Source organism: Heterodontus francisci, chromosome 26 (genome assembly GCF_036365525.1).
Source record: "Heterodontus francisci isolate sHetFra1 chromosome 26, sHetFra1.hap1, whole genome shotgun sequence".
Classification (NCBI taxonomy): Eukaryota; Metazoa; Chordata; class Chondrichthyes; order Heterodontiformes; family Heterodontidae; genus Heterodontus; species Heterodontus francisci.
In genome coordinates, this window is record NC_090396.1 from 36778713 (window position 1) to 36805385 (window position 26673).

The 26673-nt window shown below is 40.3% G+C and overlaps 1 protein-coding gene across 2 annotated transcripts; it reads right to left on the reverse strand.

Annotated features, from left to right (window-relative positions):
- Window positions 1–40: 40 nt before the first annotated feature.
- Window positions 41–22502, reverse strand: pmp22b (peripheral myelin protein 22b). Of its 2 annotated transcripts, none has more exons than XM_068058018.1 (5): window positions 22401–22502; window positions 20692–20793; window positions 20047–20140; window positions 15260–15393; window positions 41–3244 (listed from the first exon to the last, which is right to left on the reverse strand). In XM_068058018.1, the coding sequence occupies exons 2-5, from the start codon at window positions 20767–20769 to the stop codon at window positions 3071–3073; spliced, it is 480 nt and encodes a 159-aa protein (XP_067914119.1). In that variant the 5' UTR covers window positions 20770–20793; window positions 22401–22502; the 3' UTR covers window positions 41–3070. The 2 variants fall into 2 exon arrangements, with proteins under 2 accessions (XP_067914119.1, XP_067914118.1); XM_068058017.1 differs by having other exon boundaries at window positions 22287–22500.
- Between the last annotated feature and the right edge of the window lie 4171 nt (window positions 22503–26673).

Sequence of the window (26673 nt, forward strand, 5' to 3'; positions counted from 1 at the left end):
AAAACCTCATACAAGTTGGTAACATAGTAACATAGGACCATTTGTTGCATAGATAAGCCAGTATTATTTATTTTCATCATTATTCAAGTACATCAAACACATCTGACTGTACTTACACGCAATAAGGCATTTTCTGTTAGCACATCAAATACAAAGCCCCCACCAAAACCTTTATGCAGATTTCACTGGATGGCAGTTACGCAAAGAAATCTGCAGGAGAGGTCTGTGCATAGGAGACCAGAACTATATACTTCATTATACTGTACTATGTAAACAAGAACAGATTTCATCAAAGGGATAACAAGTTTAGTAACCTATGCGTTTCTTATTAGATCAGAGGACTATATAGCCATAAGTACAACATTTCCCCTTTTGCGTAGTGCCAGACTTTGTTTATTCCACAACTCCTTCAAAACAGTAGTTAACTTTGGCATTGGATAGTGGCTGTGAACCACATTAACCAATATAATTTTACCTCATGTAGTACAGTGATAAATATCTAGCTTAAATCTGCAGGGGCCCACAAATGTTCTCTTAGAAGCAAACAATAATCATTTGAAGTATTACTCGGTCATGTTATAGCATTCTGCCATTTGCAGTGGGTCTTCCTTAGTTATACTCAGTTATGTGGAATAGTATTCAGCCATATTAGAGTATTACTCAGCTAATAAAACTTCCAGTCCTAAAATTTAGTGTTTCAATGCAGCCACAATTGGGGGAAAAAAACAAGTTTGAAAACATAGTGTTCTCAACGTTTCAACCATCCCAAAAGCACATGCTGTATTTTAACCAAGTTTCCCATGTCAGTGACAGTGTTTTCAGTGAGCTACTGATGTCATGACATCTGGAACTCATTCAGCTAGTGTCTAAGTTAGATGGGCCTTGTTAACGGAAAAAAGGCCTTGGCAGCTTTATAAAACTTGAAAGGTGAGGCAACTTCCTTGTTGCAAAAATTGGTTTTCTTTCAGACAACAGTTACACATACTTCACTTTAAATGCTTTTGTTTCTCTAAGATACCAGTTGTGCCATTCATAAGTAGTAACCATTGCCACATTAGAAAGGGCCTGCAGCTTTAAAACAGCAAAGCTCATACATCATTGCATGGCTGAAAATCCCAGCAATCTCAATAAAGGCCACATACTATTTTATTTTAAGCTTATTGAGGCGTGCACTATCATTTCACACCGACACAACACTTAAATCCCGTGCTGTTTTTAATTTTTGTCAACATCACTTTGGAAAAAGAATAGCTATTTTTAAAATACGAGAAACTACTTCAATCCTTAAAGTTTAATGGTAATGGCTCTGTAAAAAGTGTCAAAAAAAAGTTTATGAACTCAAACCAGCTTTACAGAAAAGGCTGGTTGCAATGTACACAAGTCAATGCTTGGCATATGGACACATAAAATTTAAACCTTGTTTCTGAGGCCACAGTTAGGGAAGATGCTCATGCAATGGGTACTACAGATGTATTTAGACAATTAATGTTGTTTATTATTTAATTGTTACTATAGCATGGTAGACTGTTACTCTTCTTTCAAAATATTAAGAAATGATACTTATGAACTAAAAATGCATTGTTACCTCTTTTTGTGTGCCAAAAACATTTTCATTGAATTCCTTTTTCCTTGCACTTTTATTTCCCATTTACTTCGATTACTGTTTTCTATTTGTGGTCCCCTTTCATGTTTGCATAACTGCTCAGTAGCAGAACATTGTCAATACAATGATATATTAGCATATTTTAAATATTTCCAGCAAACTGTAGATAGTGTTTGTTCCGAACATTACATTTGTATTTAGTGGGGCACACTAAGATCTTTAACAACAACTTATAGCATGCTTTCAACAGTTAAAGAACAAAGCCTATCAATACTAGTTTTCTGACACTTCCAGCTATAGTATGAGTAAATGAAAATGAATAACATTGAAAATACAGTCAGACAATACCTTTGCATTCAGGAGCTGAAGAGGAACATGGGGGACTGGTTCTGGGACATAGGTTTGGTTTCTGCTGCTTGGGACTGGCTGAAGTCATAGTGTGGTTGTGATATCATGCACCCAACAAACTGAATTGCTACTTCTGCCACTGGGGAAACAGAACTGTTGCAGATACTGTCAGCATTTCATGCCATTCATAATGTCGGGCATTAGGGGAGCCCTCCAGACTCTACACTGCAAAGAAACAGTGACTGCTAACAGCAGCACTTGGCGGCATTACACCTTCCCACTGCTATAAATGGGAGCCCAAAAAGAAAATTGAGATTGTGATTGGTGTGACCAAGGAAGGAGAATGATCAAGGAAGAGACCACAAATCAGGGACAAGAACAGCAACTGTCTGCAGCACGGAACTGGACTACAAAATGGGGGAAAAGAAGCACAACTGTAGCCTCATTATGCCGGGCAGAGTCTAATAGTGGGCATTCAAATCACCTCTCACACCCAGTCTAATACTGCCATCCCTAGCTTAAATTAACTTTCAAACCCTCACATCAATGCTAGAGCAAAATCTCCTTCCATACAGAAATATTTAGACAAAGTAAATCCTGTAGAACTAAAGCATTTATTTTACCTTCTTGCAAATAGTAACTCTCCAGTGAGATCGCTATAGGTTATTATTACAAGGAATGGTAAATACATAGCACCATTGAAAACTGTAAATGTTTTATATCTACATGAGTAAACTATTCAAACTTGTCAGCTATTAGCAATTTATTTGTACAAGCTGCACCACTTTTTTTAAAAGAGTTTACCAGCTATAATTTGTACATGCGCTTTGGTTAACATATTCTATTCAAAATAAAGTTTTGTTGCAGAATTTGGCTTCAGCAAAAAATTGTTTTTTTTAATAAACTGTTAAAAATGAATGTTCTGTAGGCACTTTTAATTAGCTTGCAAAACAGGGCTTCAGTCAAAAAAAAGCAAACAATACTATGTACATATGTGTAAAAAGTGTTATAAATAGGTTTTAAACCATAGATACTATATACATCTTCAAATTAAAACAGTAATGTTTCTTTTATTCCTCGAAAGATGGCATCATGTGGATTGTCGTGATCTATGGCAACTCATTCACGCTTTCTTAGAATGACGTAGATGATTCCACTGCACAAGGCCAGAGGGAAAGCAATCCATGCCAAAATGTAGGAAAATCCGTAGCTGCCATTGTAGCGCTCTCCATGAATATGCGGGTACTGCACTGTGTATATCGCTGCTCCGCTCATCACACAAATGCCTGAAAAGTAATACAAAGTTTTGTTTTAAGTCCAATTTATTTCATATGGCTATTTTATCCTCAGATTAAAACTGAATACAGGTTTGATAATACAGGGATGAATTTTACCGGCCCCTCAATGCCACGGGTCATGGCGCAGGGGCCAGTAAAATGCAGCGGGGAGAGGCCCACCTCGACCTGCGACATCGAGAAGGGCCCGTCGCATATTACCGGCGGCAGGGGGGACCTCGGTGCGGCACCCCCCACCCCCTGGCGGCGGGCCCTTCATCTTAATATTCAAATTAACAAAAGAGATGTAAATGAACTTACCTGCAGGCGGCGGCCGTGCCACGCTGATTTTACAGCCGCTGTTCGTACTCCGCACAACTTCGGAACTCCATACAGAGTTCCAATGCGAGAACCTGGTTGGGAGGGGGGGTGGGGAGGAATAAAATTTTCAGGGCGGGAGGGTTGGAGGAGCGGGGTAAACAATCTTTACTGGCTAATGGGATAGTGGGAAGGAGTTGAGGGTCAAAGGGAACAAATTTTGGGGGGGGGAAAATAGGTCGGATTATTAAAAGGTCTATTATGGGGGAAAGAGTGCGATTAATGTATAATTTACCCATGGGGGGGGTGGTGGCAGAAGTGATTTATGTTTGAAATGACATTTTGTTGTTATATCCCAGAGATCGGGACCTTTAAATTTAAAAATGCAACTGAAGGGATAATAGTCCTTGAAAAATGGCACTGGCGCCTGCACAGTGGCGGCCGCCCCCTTACGTCATCGGGACGGCTGCTCCGCCCTCTCTATTTAAATGAGCCCCACGGGTAATATCGCGGGGGCTCAGGGATGACGCTTTTAGAGTGCGCCACCGCGAACTGCAGTGCACTTGTAACATTCAGCCCACACTGTGTACATATATTGGCACAACAGTCCTGACAAACTGGGCAGGACTGCAGCACCCTGGAGGCGAGCGGGGTGGGGTGGAGCCTTGAGCTGAACAAATACCCTTGGGCTTGTAGACAAAGAACAGAAGCTGTTGGGCTCTGATACAAGACTAGGTATTTGTAACCTAATGTAGGAAACATACAGGATCTGGTAGAATATCAGTTTTACAACCTGTCCAATATTACTCTATACTGACTAACTAGCTTTGCAATCAATCGCTTCAGTTTCCTTAATGGTTGGGCTTGGTTAAAATTGCCACCTCCAGAGAGAGTCCACTTTGCTGAAGTTGTGATGCAAGCCTAAACTGACTCCACTGCGAAACAGTCAGACACTCTCTGGAAGGGGGTTGTATCACATTCCATAGAGCATAACGATGTGCAGTGTCAAACTGGATTTAGAAATTACCCAAGAGCACTTTTTAAGCATTAATTTACATAGATTAACTGCTGCCCACACACTCTAATCATGAAAATTTTAACCTGATGGAGAGACATTCTGTGAAGACATGTGGCCTACGCAAGAGCAGATTTCTCAGCCTGGCTGCAACTCTAGTCCTTCCAGCTAGCAATGTAAATTAGGGACTACGTGACTGGAAATTATACAGTTTAAATGTAGCAAAAGTTCCATTCAGTGCTGTATCTCCTGAAGAAAATCTCCTACCATATTTCTTTAGGCCCATAAACAAAGTAAACCAATTCTCATGGAAACCTGGGAATGTTGTAGTTAAGGGGGAGGGACAGAAATGTTCCTTATTAGCAGCCTTGCACAAAGCAGGAATGAACAGCTGTGCCAGAACTAAGTTCACTATTCACAAAGTTTTTGCAGGTTTACTGTAGTTTCCTATAAAAAGTCTCTAAATGCCCATTCTTGTGAAAATTGCTTTCAGAGTAGAAACCTAAGGTAAGAACTAGCTGAGACATCTTTAAAAATATCTGATATAACAGAATCTCTAAGTATAACTGTGAATTTGACCCTACCACTGCTAAATCAATGATGGTTGTCAAAGATAATCACAGTGCATAACTAAGTAAGGGCGGCACAGTGGCGCAGTGGTTAGCACCGCAGCCTCACAGCTCCAGGGACCCGGGTTCGATGCCGGGTACTGCCTGTGTGGAGTTTGCAAGTTCTCCCTGTGTCTGCGTGGGTTTTCTCCGGGTGCTCCGGTTTCCTCCCACAAGCCAAAAAGACTTGCAGGTTGATAGGTAAATTGGCCATTATAAATTGTCACTAGTATAGGTAGGTGGTAGGGAAATATAGGGACAGGTGGGGATGTTTGGTAGGAATATGGGATTAGTGTAGGATTAGTATAAATGGGTGGTTGATGTTCGGCACAGACTCGGTGGGCCGAAGGGCCTGTTTCAGTGCTGTATCTCTAATCTAATCTAAGTTCTGTGTATAGTTATTGGTTATCCCTGACCCTGATATAATCAGCCCATTATCACAAAGTTAAGCTGCTAATTTTACAGGTACACATTCTCAGTCAGCCAAACGTGCCCCAGCTATGCCATCTGTTCCCCAACAAGATGGTAACTTCACTTTGCAGAGCCTCAGCGGGCCCTTAGAGGGTGCTAGCCATTCAATAATGAGGGATTTATGCAATTCAACTTCTGGCATCTACAATAGGGCTGAAATCTATTCCCTTTGTACCAAACGGAGAACGGAAAGCATCGACCAATGGAAAATAGAATACTAAGGACCCTGCATTAACTTAAATCTAACATAGGTGGTCAGTCTTTAGCTTAAAGTACAGTTATTAAGCACAACAGGCAATTGCTAGTTTTAAAACGAGAATTCACATTAAGTAGATACTTGTAAAATAAATCATTTAATAACTGCATCTTTGTATTTTTTCCTGGGTCAGGGAGACAAAAGCTTTTATTGCATCTCTCAAATGACCCAAAGTACTTTGTGTACGATGAATGACTTTGAAGTTGTTAGGTAATTGGTGGAGGGTAAATTAGGTTACAAATGCAACAATATTTGAGTTCAAATTTCCATCCTGTTCATAATGTGGCCTAGAAACTCCTTCTTAGGTTACTAATGTCAAATTTTGTTTGTTAACGATCCCGTGAAGTGCCTTGGGACATTTTGCTATATAAAATGGGAACTATTTAAGTGCAAATTGTTGTTTTGCAAACCCAGTGTACATAAGAAACTGTAGATATCTTGTGCTAGCACAAGCAAGGCCAAGTTTCCGATTCTATGTCAGCCTGATGTGTTATAAAGCTACTGATATCTAAAAGCCTGGCTACCTGACCCAAACCCGACTACATGTGTTGGGGTTGGGTCGGGTCAAAATTCCGAATCCAGCATTCGGGCTCGGGTCAGGTTGGGCTGGGCGGTGCTGCTTCTGGGAATTCACGGGATCAGGTTTGCCCAACCTGATTCCCCACAACTCCAGCTGCAGGAATAGCCTGCTGCCAGAACGGATGAAGGAGATTCGTGTTGGGTTGGGTTGGGCGTGAAAAAAAATTAAAGGACTTGGGCTCCAATCAGGTTCGGGTTGGCTATGGTCAGGTCGGGCCCAGGTTGGGTTTTAATTTTATACCCGAGCCAGGCTTTACCGACATCAAGAAATCCCTTTTACTAAAGCATTGATCATCTTGTTTTAAGTTAATGTATAATTCAACTAACAAACTAATCAAACCAGTTTTAACTCACCACACAGTGTCTCCGTATTACTCAGAGATAGAAGCCATAACAAAAGCAGTTGGCTGAGGCTGGATTGCATTCAACCTTGTTAAAAATAACTGAACTGTTTTCATTTCACTGACCAAAGTAAACATAACTACACTGTTGAAAGGGTTTGATACTCGGTTGCAAAAAGGAAAAAGGTGTTAAAATGAATTGTTTGTCTCGTTGTAGTAACTTAAGGTTGCAAGTCTTTATCTCTACTTTCAAGAGCTTGTTGCTGTACTTTTGGCCACTATGGTTTGTTTTGGAGTTTGAACTCAGTGCTGTACAGCTACCATAATCCTATTTGCTTCTGTTTCTAATGAAAACGGAAGCTGCGGTATCTTACCTACATGAATAAAGTGGTCAGGTTTCCAAAATAAAAAGATCACAATATTACAAAAAAATTAAAGAAGTGAAGGGTGTTACGTAACCTACATTTGTGCAGAGAAAATACATTTAAAAATATACCAATATCTTTAGTTACTGAGGCGTGGCAATGTCTACCTATCAGAACTTTGTTCAGATCTGCGAAAAATTCTCAAGTTACTGAAGTGAAGCTAAAAACCCAGCAAGTTTAAACGAATATTCCAAGTTTCATGGGATCAATCCATGTTTTAAAGAAACAAATTGACAAAAGGAGATTTGAAGTCAACCTAACATTAAAACTGAAGATTTCTTTAGTCAGATTACCCTTTAATTATTATAAATTATAATGAAAGAATCCATGGGTCAGTGCCAATTCTGCATGTAAATGTAATTGCATTGAAAAAAAGTTATTTTTGCTGTTTCACAAATCAGCAGCTGTCTGCTAATCAGACTCTTTAAACACTGATTATAAAAGATCAGGTAGAAATGTAAATGGTTATGACTAGTAACAATAGGCTGAAACCTTCTCATAGCAAAATTTGTATCTCAGACCTTATCCCATCAGGACTTCTTAATCATTCTCATAAGAATAGACCTGCTTTCTTTATAAAAAGGTTTGTACCAGTTTACAGGGGACAGAACTAGTACAATAGAAGTGATTGAGTGACGTTCAGTTTTGAAATAGCAACAATGACTTTCAAATAATCCTTATCTAAAGATTAGATTTCTACATTATAACGTTTCATTGGTTGAGCCTTCATCCATTGAATTTATCATGTGCATTACTCACGAACTGTTTGAGCTTCTCTCAGTCTCAGTCTGATTTTTAATTTTGTTTGGAGGCTTGCTTTCCCCATATCTTCATCTACAATTCAGCTTATGTCTGCAGTTCTTGAATTTGGAAGCAGTTCTGGGTTAGTTTTTAGAGCCTTCACAACCTGTATCTGCAGCCATGTAGCTTTTCACATACATAGTCACGGCACTTGCAGGAATTTAAACTCTTCGTCATTTTGTAAACTTTTATTTTTTAATCTCTTTACCTAGCTTTAGAAGATAGCTGATTCACTTCCAGCATTATTTTTCAACCATTGGTGGTTTGACAGCTATAAACAATAGCTCAACAGATCTCATATTTGCCAGCTTTCTATGTTTGCCGAGAAGTCTTCGATAATAGTCTCGCTGCACCTGGGACAGGTTAATATACTGTAGCTGTGTTTGTTTCATAGTGATTGGGACATAACCAAGTCCAACTGGTTTGAGAACTTCAGAAAGCAACTGTTCCAATACTTGGACAACATTGCTCCCGGCCCAGGGGTCTCATTCTCATTAGTTCAGTAATAAACAGGCAGCTATATATATTTATGTTAATACATATGTATCACAGGAATGCATACCATTCTGACAGTCAAATTCTCTTACAGCAGAATGTAGCCTAGATAAAGCAATTCTTGCTGACCTTTTACCATCTCGCAATATCAGGCCATTTATAAATAGATTACTAGTTGCAATTGTTAATAAATCTATGTGTTTAAGGAATGATCACGTAGGGCTAACCTATCTAGATTTTTGATATCAGAAATACCAGTGACCTCATCCTGCAGTTGGATCAATTTCCATTTTATCATTCTCATTGTAACATACATATTGACCTAATATTAGTGCATTACTGACTAGGTTTAAAATTTACAAAAAAAGTCTCACATGCCAGCCTTCAACTAATAGGAATTCTACTCTTAGCACGTTCTCACCATCATTAAATACCTGCTTATGTTCAAGCCTTCACAACTACAAACTTGAATTTCATTGCAGTATTTCTCATTTTAAAGTTTAAAAAAATCATTGAATGATATTTCTTAATTGTTCAGCTTACTAGCAATTGGCCACACCAATACAGGATTATCACTATCTCTGTCTCACATACATAGTGTTATGAACGCTGGACTTTGTAGCATGATTAGGTTTTACAAACTGTGATTTTTAATGCAGTTTAATGGAGTCAGTGAAGTGAGGTGACCTCACATCAACTCCGCTTAAAGACAGGACAGTGATCTTGGTTACCAGGACATCGAAGAACCCAGATCAAAGACCTTTTGAAAAGCAGAGACTGCAGGAGTATAACATCTGAAGAACAATGGATTTTACCCTTGCAGACCGTAAACAAGGAGTGAATGACTCTGAATGTAAACACGAATGGCAGTTGTTAACACCTGGAAGCAATGCAAAGCTCAGGTGGCTCTGCTGTAGCCAGACTTGTAAACTTTGCATATTGGAAAAGGACAATAGTGACTTTTGATTCAGGATAAATTCAACAGATTTTCAGAAGGCAAGCAGGCTGTAAGTAGACCAGAGAGGAGAGAGAGAGAGAGAACACCCTCTCTCAGAAGACTGATAAAGTGAAAGGCTGCGAAGACTTGAACCTGTTTTTAAAGCTGAGGTCTGCAGAGAAGTAAAAAACCAACAGGATCACCAGCGATCACCTTATTCATAAAAGTCCAGGTCGAAAGTGCTTGGAAGAAGTGAGCAAAGAGGACATTGACTTTGGGAAAGGTCTGGGAGATCCAACCCATTGCAACTGGGAAGGGTTTTAACAACAAAGATTTTGCCATCAAGGAGGACTGTGTAATCGACAAGTGTGGTGTGAGGTTTTCAAGTATTTTAATAAGTGAAGAAAATACCTTTCTCTGTAGTTTGGGGTATCAGCTATTTACAACGTACTATTTACTCAATGGGGATTTCTTTTACTTTAGTTACTGTAATAAAAGTCTTAAAAAGTGAAATCTTGTCATGCAATTCTTTGAATTAGTCTGGGGAGTTCATATCTCATGTTTTAAAGTTAACAGTCTCATTGAGGTCTTAACACATAGTCAGACATGTCTGCAGCAAAGAAGGATCAAAAAGTTCCAATTTCATATGAATTAGACTGGCTCTGGTCATTCTGAAGTACAAAAAAAAAGAGTTCCAATGCATTCATTGTACAGTGACGAGAACAGAAAAATGTAGAGAAACCACCATCCAGCTTGTGTTCTATCCACAGCACTTGGATCATTCTGGGGTGTAAGGTCCTTTTCAAATACTAACAGGCTTAGGAAACTGTTCTCCACTTGCATTCTAGCTGTCAATCATTTTCATGCTATTTCAAGATGGTACACCAGTAGGCTCAAAATGGGTAATTTTTAGTTTATCAATGGGTGTTTCCTAGAAATGCTGGAAATGGAAATATAATAATGTTCATCAATTAAAAGTTGTCAGATCCACTTCCTTTTTAAAAAAATCTGAATGGCACTGTGTGTCAAAACTAAATTAACTTTCCGATCTGACATTAGTTTTCTCCAGGAGCAGGCTGCAGCACAAGACTAGGCCAAACCTATAATTTCTGTACTACTATTATTTGAAACGCCAACGGAAATGACAGGAAAATATACAATAGAAAAGTTATCATTTTCACATTAATCAAATATAATCTAACAAGCGTAGCTTAGTTCCTGTTGTGGGTTTCTAAAATAAGGGAAGAACTGGACTGTGTTTATATGCTGAGACCATATGATTTAGATAGCAGGGGCATGTCCGAATTAAGTAAGCTGAGAACCAATTTAGACATCAGGAAGATTTCCTTTACATAGAGAGTCAACCTCTGGAGCAAGTTGAAAGAGTGCGGATCAGCTGCAAACATTCACAAAAGTTGACCGAAATCCTGGCTCTGGCCAATATCAAGCATACAAAAAGGTAGGTAGGGTTATTGGGTGATGTGTCTCGTTGTCACTGTGGCCTCTGGAGCTTGTTTTGATTGCCTTTGGAGGTTGGAGAAGAATTTCCAAGATGTTTTTCCTTCCATTCGCCTAGGCTTTATGCCTCTCCCAGGAAATAACATGACTGTTGATGGATGACAACACTGGGAATCATGATGCTCATTTGCATTGTGACGGTGTGGGAAGGGCTTCAGTGGATTAGCTGGTCTTTTTCCTTCCATCATTTTGAGCTGTTCATCATAGAATCTTCTGCTCAAACCCCAAGTTGTCTACTGTTGCACCATGGCTGAAAGTGAAACTTGTAAAACTTCAGCTACTTTTCTCCTTCTTGCTTAGGAAGATCTTCCATAGAACCATAGAAAAAGTAAGAGGCCATTCAGCCCATCGTGTCTGCACCAGCCAAATAAACTATCCGCCCAAACTAATCCCACCTTCCAGCACCTGGTCCACAGCCCTGCAGGTTACAGCACCTCAAGTACATGTCCAGGTACCTGTTAAAATAATTGAGGGTCTCTGCCTCCACCACCATTCCTGGCAGTGAATTCCAGACACCCACCACCCTCTGGGTGAAAAAGATTCCCCTGATGTCCCCTCTAATCCTTCTACCAATCATCTTAAATCTGTGCCCCCTGGTAATTGACCTCCCCGCCAGGGGAAACAGGTCCTTCCTGTCCACTCTATCTAGGCCCCTCATAATTTTGTACACCTCAATCAAGTCACCCCTCAGCCTCCTCAGTTCCAGGGAAAACAACACAAGCCTCTCCAATCTTTCCTCATAGCTGCAACCTGAAAGCCCTGGCAACATTCTTGTAAACTTCCTCTGTACTCTCTCCAGAGCAATTACGTCCTTTCTGTAATGTGGTGACCAGAACTGTACGCAATACTCCAGCTGTGGCCTAACTAACGCTCTATATAGTTCCAGCATCACACCCTTGCTTTTGTACTCTATACCTCGGCCAATAAAGGAAAGCAATCCTTATGCCTTCTTCACCACTCTGTCTACCTGTCCTGCCACCTTCAGGGACTGTGGAAATGCACTCCAAGGTCCCTCACTTCTTCAACCCTCTCAATATCCTCCCCTTTATTGTATATTCCCTTGTTTTATTTGCCCTCCCCAAATGCAATACCTCACACTTCTCTGGATTGAATTCCATTTGCCACTTTTCCACCCAGTCAACCAAAACATTGATATCGTTCTGGAGTCCACGGCTTTCCTCCTCACTATTAACTACACAGCCAATTTTTGTGTCATCAAATTTCCCAATCATGCCAGCCACATCTAAGTCCAAATCATTAATATATGCCACAAATAGCAAGGGACCCAACACTGAGCCCTGTGGAACAACACTGAAAACTGCTTTCCACTCACAAAAACATCTGTCGAATACTACCTTTTGTTTCCTGTCACTGAGTCAATTCTACATTCCCCTGTATCCCATGGACTTTCATTTTACTGACCAGTCTGCCATGCGGGACCTTGTCAAATGCCTTACTAAAATCCATGTAAACCACATCCAATGATTTTCCTTCAAGTCGCTGTATCCAGACCACTCTCAGTTTCGTAAAATGTGTCTTCCCCCAATTTAGAGCCTTTGCTCTACCTGCCCATTTACCTCCTCTCTCCTCACTATCCCAGGCCCCAAACACTCCTTTCAAGTGAAGCAGCGATTTACTTGTACTTCTTTCAATGTAGTATACTGTATTCGCTGCTCACAGTGTGGTCTCCTCTACATTGGGGAGACCAAGCGCAGACTGGGTGACCACTTTGCGGAACATCACCGCTCAGTCCGCAAGCAGGACCCTGAGCTTCCGGTTGCTTGCCATTTCAACACTCCCCCCTGCTCTCATCTCTGTCCTGGGATTGCTGCAGTGTTCCAGTGAACATCAACGCAAGCTCGAGGAACAGCATCTCATCTACCGATTAGGCACACTACAGCCTATCGGACTGAACATTGAGTTCAATAATTTCAGAGCGTGACAGCCCCCCATTTTACTTGCATTTTTAGTTGTTTTTTATTTTTTACATTTTTTACAACCTTTTTTTGCATTTATTTCATTTCATCTTAGTTTGTTCAGTTTGCTTACCCACTGCTTTTTTTCCATGTTTGCACTTGCTGCTGTTCAATATTCAGTCCATTAACACCTCTTCTGTACTAATGCTTTGTCTTTCAACACACCATTAACATATTGTTTGCCTTTGCTGCATGACCTTTTGGTCAGCTAGGTGGCCTTGTCCAATCTACACCTTCTCCTTTGTTACCTCTTGACCCACCCCCACCTCACTTGCTTATAACCTGTGACATTTTTAATATTTGTCAGTTCCGAAGAAGGGTCACTGACCCGAAACGTTAACTCTGCTTCTCTTTCCACAGATGCTGCCAGACCTGCTGAGTGGTTCCAGCATTTTTTGTTTTTCTTTCAGATTTCCAGCATCCGCAGTATTTTGCTTTTATTTTAGAGCCTTTGCTTCTGTTTTATCTTTGTCCTTTTCCATGATTATGCTAAAACTAACTGTATTATGGTCACTATCTCCAAAATGGTCACCCACTGTTACCTCATCCACTTGGCCAGCTTCATTACCAAAGACTAAATCTTGAATTGCACCTCCTCTCATTGGGCTGGTTAAGTGCTGGCTAAAAAGGTTCTCTTGAACACAGTTCAAGAATTTTGTCCCCTCTGTGCCCTTCATACTGTTTATATCCCAGTTGATATTGGGGTAGTTGAAATCCCTAACTATGATTGCCCTGAAGTTTTTGCACTCAGAAATCTGCCTACATATTTGTTCTTCAATGTCCCTCTCACTATTTGGGGGTCTATAGTACACTCCCAGTAATGTAGCTGCCCCATTTTTATTTCTGAGCTCCAACCATATGGCCTCGTTTGACGATTCATTTTGCATATCTTCCCTCCTCAAAGTTGTTCATTAAATAATAATGCAAACCCCCTCCTTTTTTTATCTCCCTATCACGCCTGAAAACTCTATATCCAGGGATGTTGAGCTGCCATTCTTGCCCCCCTTTAAGCCAAGTTTCCATTATAGCAACGATATTGTGTTGCCATGTGTCTATCTGTGCCCTCAGCTCATAGTCTTTATTTACTATACTCCTTGCATTTAAATAAATACCCTTTAACACTACTGAATTCCTGTGTTGCACACTTTTTAGCCTTTGTTTCTTCTGCCTTTCAGAGTCAATCGCTAATTCTGCAAATTTTCTGCGTCCTGTTCCCTGCCCTGAAATTGCTCTATCTAAGACTGCACTCGGGTTCTCATCCCCCTGCCCATCTAGTTTAAACCATTCCCAGCAGCACTAGCAAATATTCCTGCAAGGATGTTTGTCCCAGTCCTGTTCAGGTGCAGACAGTCTGACTTGTGCAAGTCCCATCTTCCCCAGAAATCTGAAGCCTTCCTTCCTGCACCATCTCTCCAGCCACGCAATCATCTGATGTATTTTCCTATTACTATACTCACTTGCACATGGCCTTGGGAGTCATCCGGAAATTACTACCCTTGTGGTCCTGCTTGCTAATCTCTTTCCTAACTCCCTAAACTAAGCCTGTAGGACCCTATCCCTCTTACTTGCTATATTGTTGGTACCAATGTGGACCATGACTTCCGGCTGTGCACGCTCGCCCTCCAGAACGTTCTTCAGCCGCTCGGTGATATCCATGACCCTTGCTCCAGGGAGGCAAGATACCATCCTGGAATCACGTTTGTGACCTCAGAAACGCCTATCTGTTCCCCTAACTGTAGAATCACCTACCACTATTGCTCTCTTGTCCTTTTTCCTCCCTCCCTGCACAGCTGAGTCACGCATGGTGTTCCGATCACGACTCTCACTGTACTCTACAGAGGAACCCTCCTTCCCGTCAGTACTCAGAACTGAATACCGATTAGAAAGTAAAACCACTTCCACTGCACCAACATCAGACCAATGTCTGATCACATCACAAAGCAGTGCTATGGCAGCATTCATCAATAAGTCCACTACTCAAACTATCTTATTACCTCAGCCAAAGGCAAAAGCAAGCTGATAGAAACCAGAAACTGAGGTGAAGTAAAGTGGGTTGAAATATATTTGGAATGTCACATTGTGGAAATTGTGCTTCAGTCCACACAATTTGCAACTCTGAAATCGAGCTTTTAAGATACTTCAGAGACCATAGCAATTATCATTGAACAACTTAACACAATCAGAACAACTGATTTGTACTGAAACAGAATAAGGAAGCAGATGATTTATTTATTCACTATTCTTACACAAACATTGTGAAAACATAATAGTCCATCTTTGAACTTGCCTGCAAGTAGCTGAAAGATTCCAGTGATGTAAAACCGACCCCCTTTCTGGAGTGTGAACAATTGGCAGAAGAACAAAATCAGCGACAAAAAGCTGAAGATGATGGACAGAATTGTCATAGCCTGAACAGCTTGCAGCCATTCTGAAAATACAGGCCAAAAGAAAAGATGTTAATTACAACGTCAGAGCATCACAAGATCCATTTGTAAATTCACTTCCTATGGTTTTACTCCCTCACACAGGACAATTCTACAAATGCTGTACTGAAAGGAATCATCAATTGAAACTATGATAAATAACTATGTTGGAGGATGCAATAATATTGCAATGATAAACTGAACCATTTAAAAAAAAAAACCAAAAGTGATGTCACATAAATGACTATTGTACAGAATACCTGGCCCACATCACTGACAATTGGTATTAATTAAGCTTCTGGGTCAGATTAAGTGTCAAACACACAACAATTTGGGCTGGGAATAACGTGCATAAAACATAAAAGGATGAATTTTCCTGACCTTTGCCCTCCCAGGAAATGCCCAGTTTTTCAGGTGCAAAGGTCAAGGAAAAACCTAGATCACTGCTCCTTTCACACTATCTAAGTATTTTTGGAGCTTTCCTTTGGAGCCAAAGCTTGGCCTGAGCCTACTGTAAATATAGGCCAGTAATGAGTTTAGAGGAACTGTTGCTAGCCTCCTACATCAGTGCCATGTTCAGCAGCTTGTTGGGTCCCCAAAAGAGGAAAACCCAAAGGAAATGATTCTATAGCCTGTCCCACACCACTGTTGACATCAAGTGAGAATTGGCTACAAAAAAAGGGCATTTTTCCGGTCTAAAAACAGGTTGGATTTATATAACCCTTTTCTTGATCTCAGGATGTCCTAAAACATCTCACAGCCAAGAAAGTACTTTTGATGCAACTACTGTAATGTAAGGAAATAAAATAGCCAATTTGTAGAAAGCAATGTTCCACAAACAATAATAAATAGCCAGATAATCTAACCGAGAGATAAATGTTGGCGAAGACCCAGAAGAACTACCCTGCTCGTCTTTGAGAAATCGTTTGCATCAACCTGAATAGGCGTAACATCACATTCAGAGGATCGCATCTTCAGCACTACTGCACTCCCTGCATTGAAATGTCAGCCTAGATTATGTGCTCAGATCTCCGGAGTGGAGCTTGAATCCATGGCCTTCTAAATCAGAGATATCAGCAGTACCAGTGGGCCAAGGCTGACACTGTCTAGTGCTACGTGGGCTGGAGTCAGAAAGATGTGCCCCTAGATCTTTAATTAAGTTAACTGGAGGGTATAAGTTTCTACATAAAGTTAAATTGGAGTGCGTTTTCATCCATAGCAGTACTACTGTGCACAGTTGAGTGCTGGAAGCACGAGATACAAGTAATTCTTCAGTCATTTTATATAAGCCTTTGATTGGCCTTTAACTGGAGTTCTTCAGCTGACAAGGCAGAATTTAAATGTATGTGTCACATATTTGTGTAATATAAATAGATTTCACACTTTTAAGAATAATTAACAGAGAATATTTACCTCACTGTCCTACAATGCAAGTTGTATGCTAGCACTTAAAACAAAATAGTGTTGCACAATGCCAAAGCAAGAGAATAAAAACCAGCCAAAGGGTGGACTGCTTGACCTGTTTCAAATCTTATCTCCAATTCCTGATAAAAAGTATGATCAGTATTATCTTTGTTTATAGACAATCAGAATTAAGGACTCATTTCTCATACACCATAACAAAAGAAAAGTCCCACTCCTTTATGCATCCACTTTGCCAAGCAATTTATACATGATATTTTATAAAATCTGAATTACCTATTCCTGAAAACATTCAAAATCAGTGCATTCTGTTTATCCTTTAAGTTTGCGCAAAAAAAAAAATTAAATGAGATATCAGAAATGTTACTAAAGTGTTGCGAACATTGGATGTTTACAAATTGCTACTTGTCAGATAAATAAAGACCCTCCCAACCAACCGGCCCAGATGTTTTACTCTCTGTTCCTGTTGTTATAGCACCAATGCTTATCCTACACTGCTGAGATTTTGTAATAGCTTGGAAGAAGGTCCCAGTATTCTATAAAGGCCACAGGTCACCAATAGATAGTGTTTCACAAATTAGAGCTGGCTGTTCACAAACCATAGCCACCAATAACCTTTCCGTCCAGGTGGAAGTGGGTTTACTAAGTATTAAAAGCATGATCTTCATTTGTAGTAAGCAATGGTATACAGAAGTAAAGACATAATATTGGACATATAAAGAAGGCTTATCAGTGTCTGAAAGAGAAGACAAGGTAATGTTCCAGTTTAAATTCTGATGAAGACTCTCCAAGCAAAACATTAGCCAGCTTTTTTTCTCTTTATGCGCTGACAAAACTAATGTTTTTAAACCAGCATTTTCTGTTTCATATTTCCAGTGTTTGAAATTTCTCCTTATTTAGATGGACTATTACGATTTCAAAGTTCTACAAAAGCTTCTCCACTTTAAAGGTCACTGCAGATTCCCACTTCCACCTACGATGTTGCCAGTCTGACCCCTATAATGACTGGCACAGTCACACTATCTCCCACGCATCCTGCAGAATGGCATGCAAGACGTCTAATATCCATCTTAATAGTAGGCAGGCAATGACATCCTGTTATCTGTGGCAAGTTACATTTAATAATAAATTATAACCAAAACTGCAGGGACTATTATCTATGTGAAGAGTTACCTGCAGCAGGATATTTGCATTGATATGTAAATCTGCTCCAAGCCTGCTGTAATATGTAAAGGATTTTTAATGTTTAAGCAATGCTTAACTAATTCTTCCTGACTTGCCTCAGTTTCTCTCCTTTTTTATAATCCTAATATTGTCCTGCACTGTGGCATCGAGCTTTCACCAGTCTTCTGTGATATTTACAAAGTTTGTGCCCCATTTTATGGAAATCCCCATTTTCTTCTTTTTAAATTTGAAATTGAAGCTGTAACTTATACATCCGAAAATTATTCTGACTGTAGCGCACATCTGGTCCAGTTAAGTATCACTTCCTCTGTCTGGAATGATGGATGCATAACCCATGACAAAATGCTTAGCCCATTCATACCTTATGAAATCCAATCAAGTAGCTTGTGAGGAGAAAAGTGTAACTGTAATCTGCTCAATCATCTACCTTCTAACAGCCTTCCTGGCAGGACAGCTCATGTTACTCCATCTGAAAATCTCTTACTTTGCTTTAGTTTTGAATTTTGATGATGGAACTGTAACCTTGTGATTCTCAGACCAAGAGAGCCAGTTGCAGAATACTATTCCTTTGTGGTTAGCAAACATTCAGGAGTAGGCTGCATCTCTATAGTATCACTAACATTTTAACTAGGGCCTGCCAAAATCCCAAGTTCAGCATTGTTTATTTACTGTGACTATTCTAGTTTGGAGAAAACAGATTTGGTGTTCGTTTAGCAAAATCAAAGAAATGCTCATTCCCATTTCAAATTATTTGAATGTTCATGGTTTAATTTCAGATCATGTGGCTGTGGTATAATTGCATCCAATTTAATATCTCCTACATATACAGTTATTCACTATCAATGCAAAATTTTCTTACAAACAGAAAAAAAAAATAAGTTACTTTGATATTGGACATCTCCAGCCCTGAAGGTGATTGCACCGAGTATAACTAATCCATAATCTAATAGATTGGGTTTGAAATCAGGTTCAAAGGATTTTGCTTTTTTCCATTTTATGTTCAATGATGAGTGATATTAAAAAGAAAGAAAATAATCTGAATTTACAGCTAATGAAATATTTTTTGAAGTGCAGTCACTGTTGTAATGACGAAAACTGTGGCAGCTATTTTGTGCACAGCAAAATCCCACAAACAGCATTGAGATACATGACCAGTTAAACTGTTTTAGTGATGAGGGATAGATATTGACAGGAACACTGGGGAGAAGTTCCTTGCTCTTATTTGAAAAGTGCCAGGAAAGTTTTTACATCAACCTTCATCATATGCAACCATCAAGTGCTGCAAAATTATATCTGACTGCAAACTTTTTACATTCTCCCTTCCCCAAATACAACACTGTAACCTTGAAAAGTATGTACAAATCGAATCCCACTAAGACTTTGTTTCATCCCAGTAATGTGAATTAGATTCATACAAATATTTAAATATTTCCCAAAATTATCTGGATTAAAAAGTCACTGGGTGAAAGATTTTTAATCTATGAAATCGGCTGTGCTGTTAACCGGTGGACATATATTTAATCTCATTTAAATTCGAGCTGCCTCTGGCATTTACCATTCTCAGTAACGTCACATAAAATAGCCAAGGTTAAATAACAAAGGCAACATGTTAGAAAAAAATTAATTCAATCTGAGTGGACTTGAATGAATGTGGAATTTCTGCCTACGTTGCGCAATTGATGGCTGATCCCAGCCCAGCCCAGCCCCTTGCTGCAAAATGCTGATTCTGCAGCACCAGACGTTGCCAAGATTCAACTCTGGCCCATTCCAATGCACTGCTGCAGCCTGCCCACTAGGTGTCCCCAGCCTTCGCAGCCTCCCAGGACCTCACCCACACTCAGCTACTTTTAAAGAAATGTTAAGCGAGTTGTCAAAAAGCATTACTGGCTCACAGAACACACTAATGATCGGAAAAGATCTGTAATGCAGCTCATTGTACCAGCAAACTCTAAATGGGAATGGTTTGTGGTGTGATCCAGTTGAAATAAAGACTCGCCTTTAATCTAAACAAGCAGCAAGCAAACTGTAAGAAAAGGGGGGAAAACACCCACCGTCAGTGGTATATGGCTCGCAATTCCAGAATTCCATCCATGTACAATTCTGCCAGATATCTATGCTATGGGAATCGCTGAAGTACCACCAGGACTATAAGAGAAACACAACAGGGATCAAACAGGTCGTCTGCAAAGGGTGAAATTTCACCGACAATTCAATGGAAATATTCGAGTTTAAATAAGTTTAATTTAAAAATTACTCTGAAATCAACACCTGGAAACCAACTTAATTTAAAACAAATTTTGTTTCGTAAACTCAAAGATTTGCTCAAAACGACTTTGAAAATAAAACTTCACCCCATTCTATAAAAATGTAATCTATTTCACTGCAATAAGCAATCCAGATATCTTTATAAAATAATCTCTATCGGTGGCATTTATAAGCAACACCTGCACGCTTCAAGTTACTGAAACGAGTAAACAGTTTCACGAAAAATCGAGCAAACTTTCAACCCATTTAAAAGTCAAAATATTCCGAAATTAAATGATGATTGAATCGGACCTTGGGTGTGAATTATTTTCTCATGATGCTAAATGAGAAACTTGATGAAAGCGTATCAGGCACACGGTGCGCTTTTTCCGAAATACCCCTTGTCAATCGGAGTCCAGTTTTTTTTTTGCTAAACAGCCTGTTATACTTACATTAACGATTGTGGAGATGAGTAGCAACACCAGGACTGCCAGATGCAGCACAATGATACCCGCCAGCAATACGATCATTTTGGAGATATTTCAAGTTGGAAACTAAAGAAAAAAAGAGGGGGAAGCGAAAGAGAGAGAGAAAAAAAAAAAGAGGGAGGTAAGTTGCCTGTGAACTGCTTGGAAAGAGGTGCGACGATCTCTGGCGCTTTTTCTTCACTGCAGTGGTCTTATTAAAGCCAGGGCGTGTCTGCAACAGTGACAGCTCCAAATCCCCGGCAGAGGGCGACGCGCTGACACCACGCCAGTACCGTTAGACTGGGGGACAGAGCAAATCTACCAGCACTAGCTGAACTATCTAATCTTTATACTTTTAAATTTTCACTGCGATGGAGCTTTCATTAGCCATAGTTATTTTATTTCGCCTAAGCATATAGTAAACCAACCTCAAACATCATTTTGCAGCGCAGCAGTGCTCAAAGTTAAACAAGGCAGCATTTTAAAAGGCCACACTGAACGAAATGATACATCATTTCTCCCTGATTTATACACTTATCACATTCAATGTTTCAGAGCATTAGCTTTTTCTGCCCACGACTAGATCCCACAAATATCTGACTGCCAAATACGCCACGCTGTAAAACATTTTCAGATAAACATGCTGTCTTTAGTCTGCATTTTGCTCGTTGAAATTGCAATCCCTAACTTTTCAAGATTATTTTGAACAGCGATTTATTTCGATCGTTTAAAAGCCATTTGAACAAATAAAGCGATCGGGGTACATTTAAATTAACCTTTCAGGCCGGATGGCTCTCAATCCATTCGGATTCTGTGTCTTCAGCATTGATGGAAACTGCCCTGTGATTGACTAGATGGCCATGGGGAAAGGGATTAGCCGCAGTGCCAGGTTCAGGGGCTGTGTTTTTCCTAGTCCTAAACCCAGTCCGCTGTTCACAAAGACACTATTCAGTAAAGCAGCAACTCATTTTTTGACACCCAACATTTGGTGTAGATTAACGCGGGCAGGCAGGGTCTGATGCTAACCAATTATACAGACTCGAGACTGAACAGAAGCATTACCCAGCCGGCCCACGCCTCTCCAATCAAAATAAATAAATAATCGATTTATGAAATGAAGGGAACAACCCAATTCGTTATAGAAATAAATTAACGATATGTGGCGAAACTAAAAACAGCAACATCTGGGCAGCTGTTGCAGATTCCACTTGTGGGGTGACACAGCGACGTCTCGAAGTGAGACTGTAACGTATTCATAGGTTTTCAGAAAAGGTAACAAGAATATCAGTTCATAAAATTATTACTTAAAAAAAACAAGAATCCCGCGAGCAGCCAGTTCGGATCCCAATGGTTCGTTTACTCCGCCGCCGTGCTGGGAGTGACTATTAAAAGCCCGGAGCTAAAATTAAAACCTGCAGCTCTCAAAAACGCTCGTGCCTTCTTTCAAAGTTTCAAGCCCCAGTTTTGAGACGCGTTATAAAAGCATTAAAAGGGGTCAAAAAAGACTTTTGAAAAGTTTCTTGGACCTTTAGGAAGCTGGACGATCTTTTCCATATAAATATAGTTCAGTTCAAACTTACTTCTGACAAGTTGTCCGGCGCCCTCAGAAGCTTCAACAAAAATTTAGATTTTTTTTGTTTAAAAAACGCTCCTTTGGTCTTTCTGATACAAAAAGAACCTGAGATCCAACTTACTCTTGGACAGATCCTTAACAACCGCTCTGAGAGGGAAAGAGAGAGCTTGAGGTTAACAGCAAAGTCCCGTCAAAGAAACTTGAAGTTATAAAGTAGCCCCTTTAGTAGAGAGACCAACGCCCTCATTACGCACAGCGCCTGGGGTGTGGCTGCTGTCAGTCGCAGTCCTTTGGCGGCGAGTGAAGCCGGAGGGCCGGACAAGGCCATTAGAGGTCATCAGTCACCGTCAATCCTGCGCTAATCCATAGCGAGAGGCGACAGGGAACAGCCTCATTACACTCAGCGGAATTTACTGTCTGTATTTCGGCCACAAACAAACCGAGCGCATCTAAAGTTACAAACGTGAAAGCCCAGTCTTGGTGCTGCTAATTCAGCGAGCTTTGCAAAGTGTTATTCTCAATGCTTGCTGCCAGCTTATTGCACACGTTTTCGCCAGGCTCAGACCTGCTCAAATCATTTATAAAAATTTTTTTTACCGGGATTTGTTGGAAATTTGAGGATTCCACGTCGGTCTTTCTTAAGTTAGGATTTTCCGCGATCGATATGTTCTTATTTATTATTATTATTGCATAGTTTTACGAGCCTGGTGATTTCATCTATTTTTGTTTTGTACGCGAGTTGCAAAAAATAGGCAAACAACTCGACAATTTATGAATATTAACTTGTAGATGTCACCATGATATTCATTTATACGTATTTTGTTACGGGAATGTTCCAGTTGATTTTATCATCTGCTGTCTGGGGGTGGGGCCGATTGATCATTGGTCCCCTAAACAAACTCATGGTTTCCATGTGCACTTCATTTAGTTACTGCCGCCCTGGTCAGAGGACACACTGAATCAGGGTGAAAGGGCGCTGTCCAGGAATTTCAGTGACTCAATTCGTCAGGTCGCGGTTCGCTTCTTTTCTCTCTCACATTCTCTCTCGGCATTGTTTATAGATACAGAGGGAAACAAGATAATGGTAGCTGGGACGCCAAGGGAAATCCTGCGGGTTAACCAACTGAATGAAGTATGACTCCGTCATTGGGAACTCCCTTTTCCCAGCACAGTAACTGGAACGGGGTTGGCTCTATTTCCCCAAGTTACCATGACGTTCATTTTTCAGTGTAGCTTCCATGCAGTATTTATTATCCTCGTATTGTACACGCCTACAATCACTGTAGCTCAAAACTAATCCATTTTGTGAAATGCCTTGGGACTTGGTGTTCTGGTAAGGTTTTCTATAAGTGGAAGTATTATTAATGCTGACTGATCTCTCATGACATTGCTCACGGGTAGCCTGAGATCTGCAGCTCCGTTTTGATGTTTGTGGGCTAATATGGAATCGTGGATAACTCGACCTGTGTCTTTAAGGCCATTTGCTAAGGTGTCCTTTGTGGAGAAGTGATTTAAATTGATATTTTCCAGAGGTAACTTAGAGGTTAATAACCCAGTTCTTCCCCACCACCACTTCTGTCAAACCCTCTACTGCCTTTGATTTGTCGCGTTGCCTTTTCGACATCCAGTACTGTCTGAGAAGAGATGTCCTCCCATTAAATATTGAAGTAATTGTCTTTGGCTCCTGGCACAAACTCCATTCAAGAGACACCAATTCCATCCCCATCCCTACCTCCTGTCTGAGGCTGGAACTGACTGCTCCCAAACTACAGTCAGCTGAGCTTCCAACCCCATATCCTCTCCTACACCAAATCCACCTACATCCCCCCTCTGTAATATTGCCTGTCTCCAACCTCACCTGAGCCCATCTGCTGCTGAAACCCTCAACCATGCTTTTGTTACTTCCAGACTCAATGATTACAATGCTTTCCTGGTCGTGCTCTCATGTTCCACACTTTATAAACTGGAGCTTGTCCGGAGTCCTGCTGCCTGTATCCTAACCTGCATCAAATCCCGCTCACCATCACCCTTGTGCTTGCTGGCCTACATTGGCTCATGATCCGACAATGCCTCAAATTTAAAATTAATATTCTTGTGTTCAAATACCTCCATAGCCTTGCCCCATGATATCTCTGTATCCACTTCCAGCCCTATAACCCTCCAAGAGCTCTACATTCCTCCAATTCTGGCTCTTGTGCATCTCCAGTTTTCTTCACGCCTCCGTTGGCAACCACACCTTCGGCTGTTCAGGACTTAAACTCTAGCAGCCCCTCCCTAAACCTCTTTGCCTCTCTACTGCTTTGTCCTGCTCTAAGTCACTCCATAAATTCTTGCTCTTCGACCATGCTTTTGATCATAGAATCAGAGAATGATACAGAACAGAAGTCAGCTTTTTGCCCTGGGCTGGCTCTTCGAAAGAGCTATCCGAATTAGCCCCACTCCCCTGCTCTTTCCCCATAGCCCTGGAATGTTTTTCCCTTGAAGTATTTATCCAATTTCCATATTCTTTAAATATAAATTCAGTAAGAAATAGCCCACAAAAGAAATAATAACATTACAACCATAATAGAATTACAGTGATGTGCTTGAGAGGAAGGCTGCCTTGTGTGTTGCTCCTCTATTCCATTCTTCAAGTTAGTCTTGCAACATGCCTGTAAGAACGTGCAGTCAAGTTTCAGGCCACATTACTGTTCCTTCATGTACCAACCCTAGTAGCAACTCTCACAGCAGATGGTACAGCTCTGCCCCTGTCTGTCTCCAAACCTAGACCTTGAGAGGGGTCTGAATGATCATTCGCAGGTAGATTTTGGTAGATTTTAGCAGATGCAACCATTTAGGCAATGCTTTGTTCTGATGTGCCTGCTTTCATACAGTCACATGTAAAGCATGATATTCTGTGATTGGATACTTCTGAAGAGCCATCCAGCATAATGTTTTGTCAGGCATTCATAAATAGTAGTGAAGTCACCAGGGGTTTTCGAGTGCAGCTTCCTTTGGGAGAAGGCCCAGCACTATGTCTGAAAAAATACGGTAATTTCATCCCAGGCACAGAGCAATTCTTGGACAGGGGAACCCGCCTGGAATCCCTCCATGGGTCCTTCCCTTATTCTGAGCACATCAACATGGAGTTCTACCGTTGTGAGACTGATTGGCACCAGTAAAAGAAACTGACAGCAAAAAAGTCTTGTGAGGTGAAGAAATAGGCAGCAAACACCATTGAAATCTTTGTTCTCCATATGTTCTGCTGCCTGAAAGTCTTCCTCCTAGCAATGATGAACACCAGGTGTCCAGCATGTTCACCAGGTTGCAAACAGCAGAATTTATTTCCATCCAATGTTGCAATCCATCTGTGCGCATGTTTGGATGCAAATAATCCATGATATATATCAAAATTGGTTTGCCTGTTACTTCGTTTTTATCCTAGTGTATCTTCTCTTTTTGCTGTCTGCTATATTTTTATTATTTTAACGTCACACTTTTACTAACATGACGATTAATCTATATTAAGTTGACAATATTAATTCAAGCAAATTTTTCACTATGGTAATGGATTCAAAATAACAAGTTAAAATTTAGAAAGATAGGAGCACCAAAGGAGGTTAGGAAGAACTTATTCATCAACAGGATAATAGAGTTGTGAACATGATATCAGGGAAGGGCATTGAAACAGACAGTATTGAACAGTACAGGAGACAATTAGATGTGTTTCTGCAGAAATAAAGCTTTAAGGGATATTCAGAGAAGAAAAGTAGGTGAGGTTGATTTCAATTAAAAAAAAGGTGGGGTTTGTTTGGATCTAATGAACCTTTACTGTTCTTAAAAAAAAATTTAAATTGAAAAAAAAAATTCTTTGCCTTGTTTTTTACAACCTCCCTTCTTTCAGTTTATATCTGAGGCGGAAGCAATATTTAAACATCAGGCTCTTTAATGGACCAAAATAATGGCTTCACAAGCTGCTTTTCAATGAGCTAAATACTGAAGTCCTGAAGATTACCGTGATCACGGCATAGCCTTAATGAGGTCAATCCCTGTATCAGTACAGGAAAGAGCTTTATTGGATGAGTAAACTTCTCTGCAGCACACTAAGCGTTAAGCACACATCGTGGATATAACTATTTGTGTGAGGCACATTGAATACTAGAAAATCTTCACCTCAGTGTAAAGTAGAGCACATGATGCAGAGTGTTCAACCCCCTATTTGTTGTCAAGTCCAGCAGCACTTTGGTGAGTTTCTAGAAATCTTGATGATGTAATTATCCAAGCTTTAATTACCTGTAGACATGATTTATATCATGTTCTTCTCACTGGCCTCCCATCCTGTACCCTTCATAAATTCAAACTAATCCTAAACATATTCGCCCTTCTCCTGTTCCTTACTAGGCCCTGGTCTCTCT

What these genes read in the sequence shown, in the direction of transcription:
- pmp22b (XM_068058018.1), bottom strand. Translation starts at nt 20,769, where the DNA reads ATGATCGTATTGCTGGCGGGTATCATTGTGCTGCATCTGGCAGTCCTG. An exon ending in CGAGCCATATACCACTGACG is followed by an intron (nt 15,394 to 20,046) that starts GTGGGTGTTTTC and finishes CTGTATTTTCAG; the next exon opens with AATGGCTGCAAGCTGTTCAG. An exon ending in TCACTGGAATCTTTCAGCTA is followed by an intron (nt 3,245 to 15,259) that starts CTTGCAGGCAAG and finishes ACTTTGTATTAC; the next exon opens with TTTTCAGGCATTTGTGTGAT.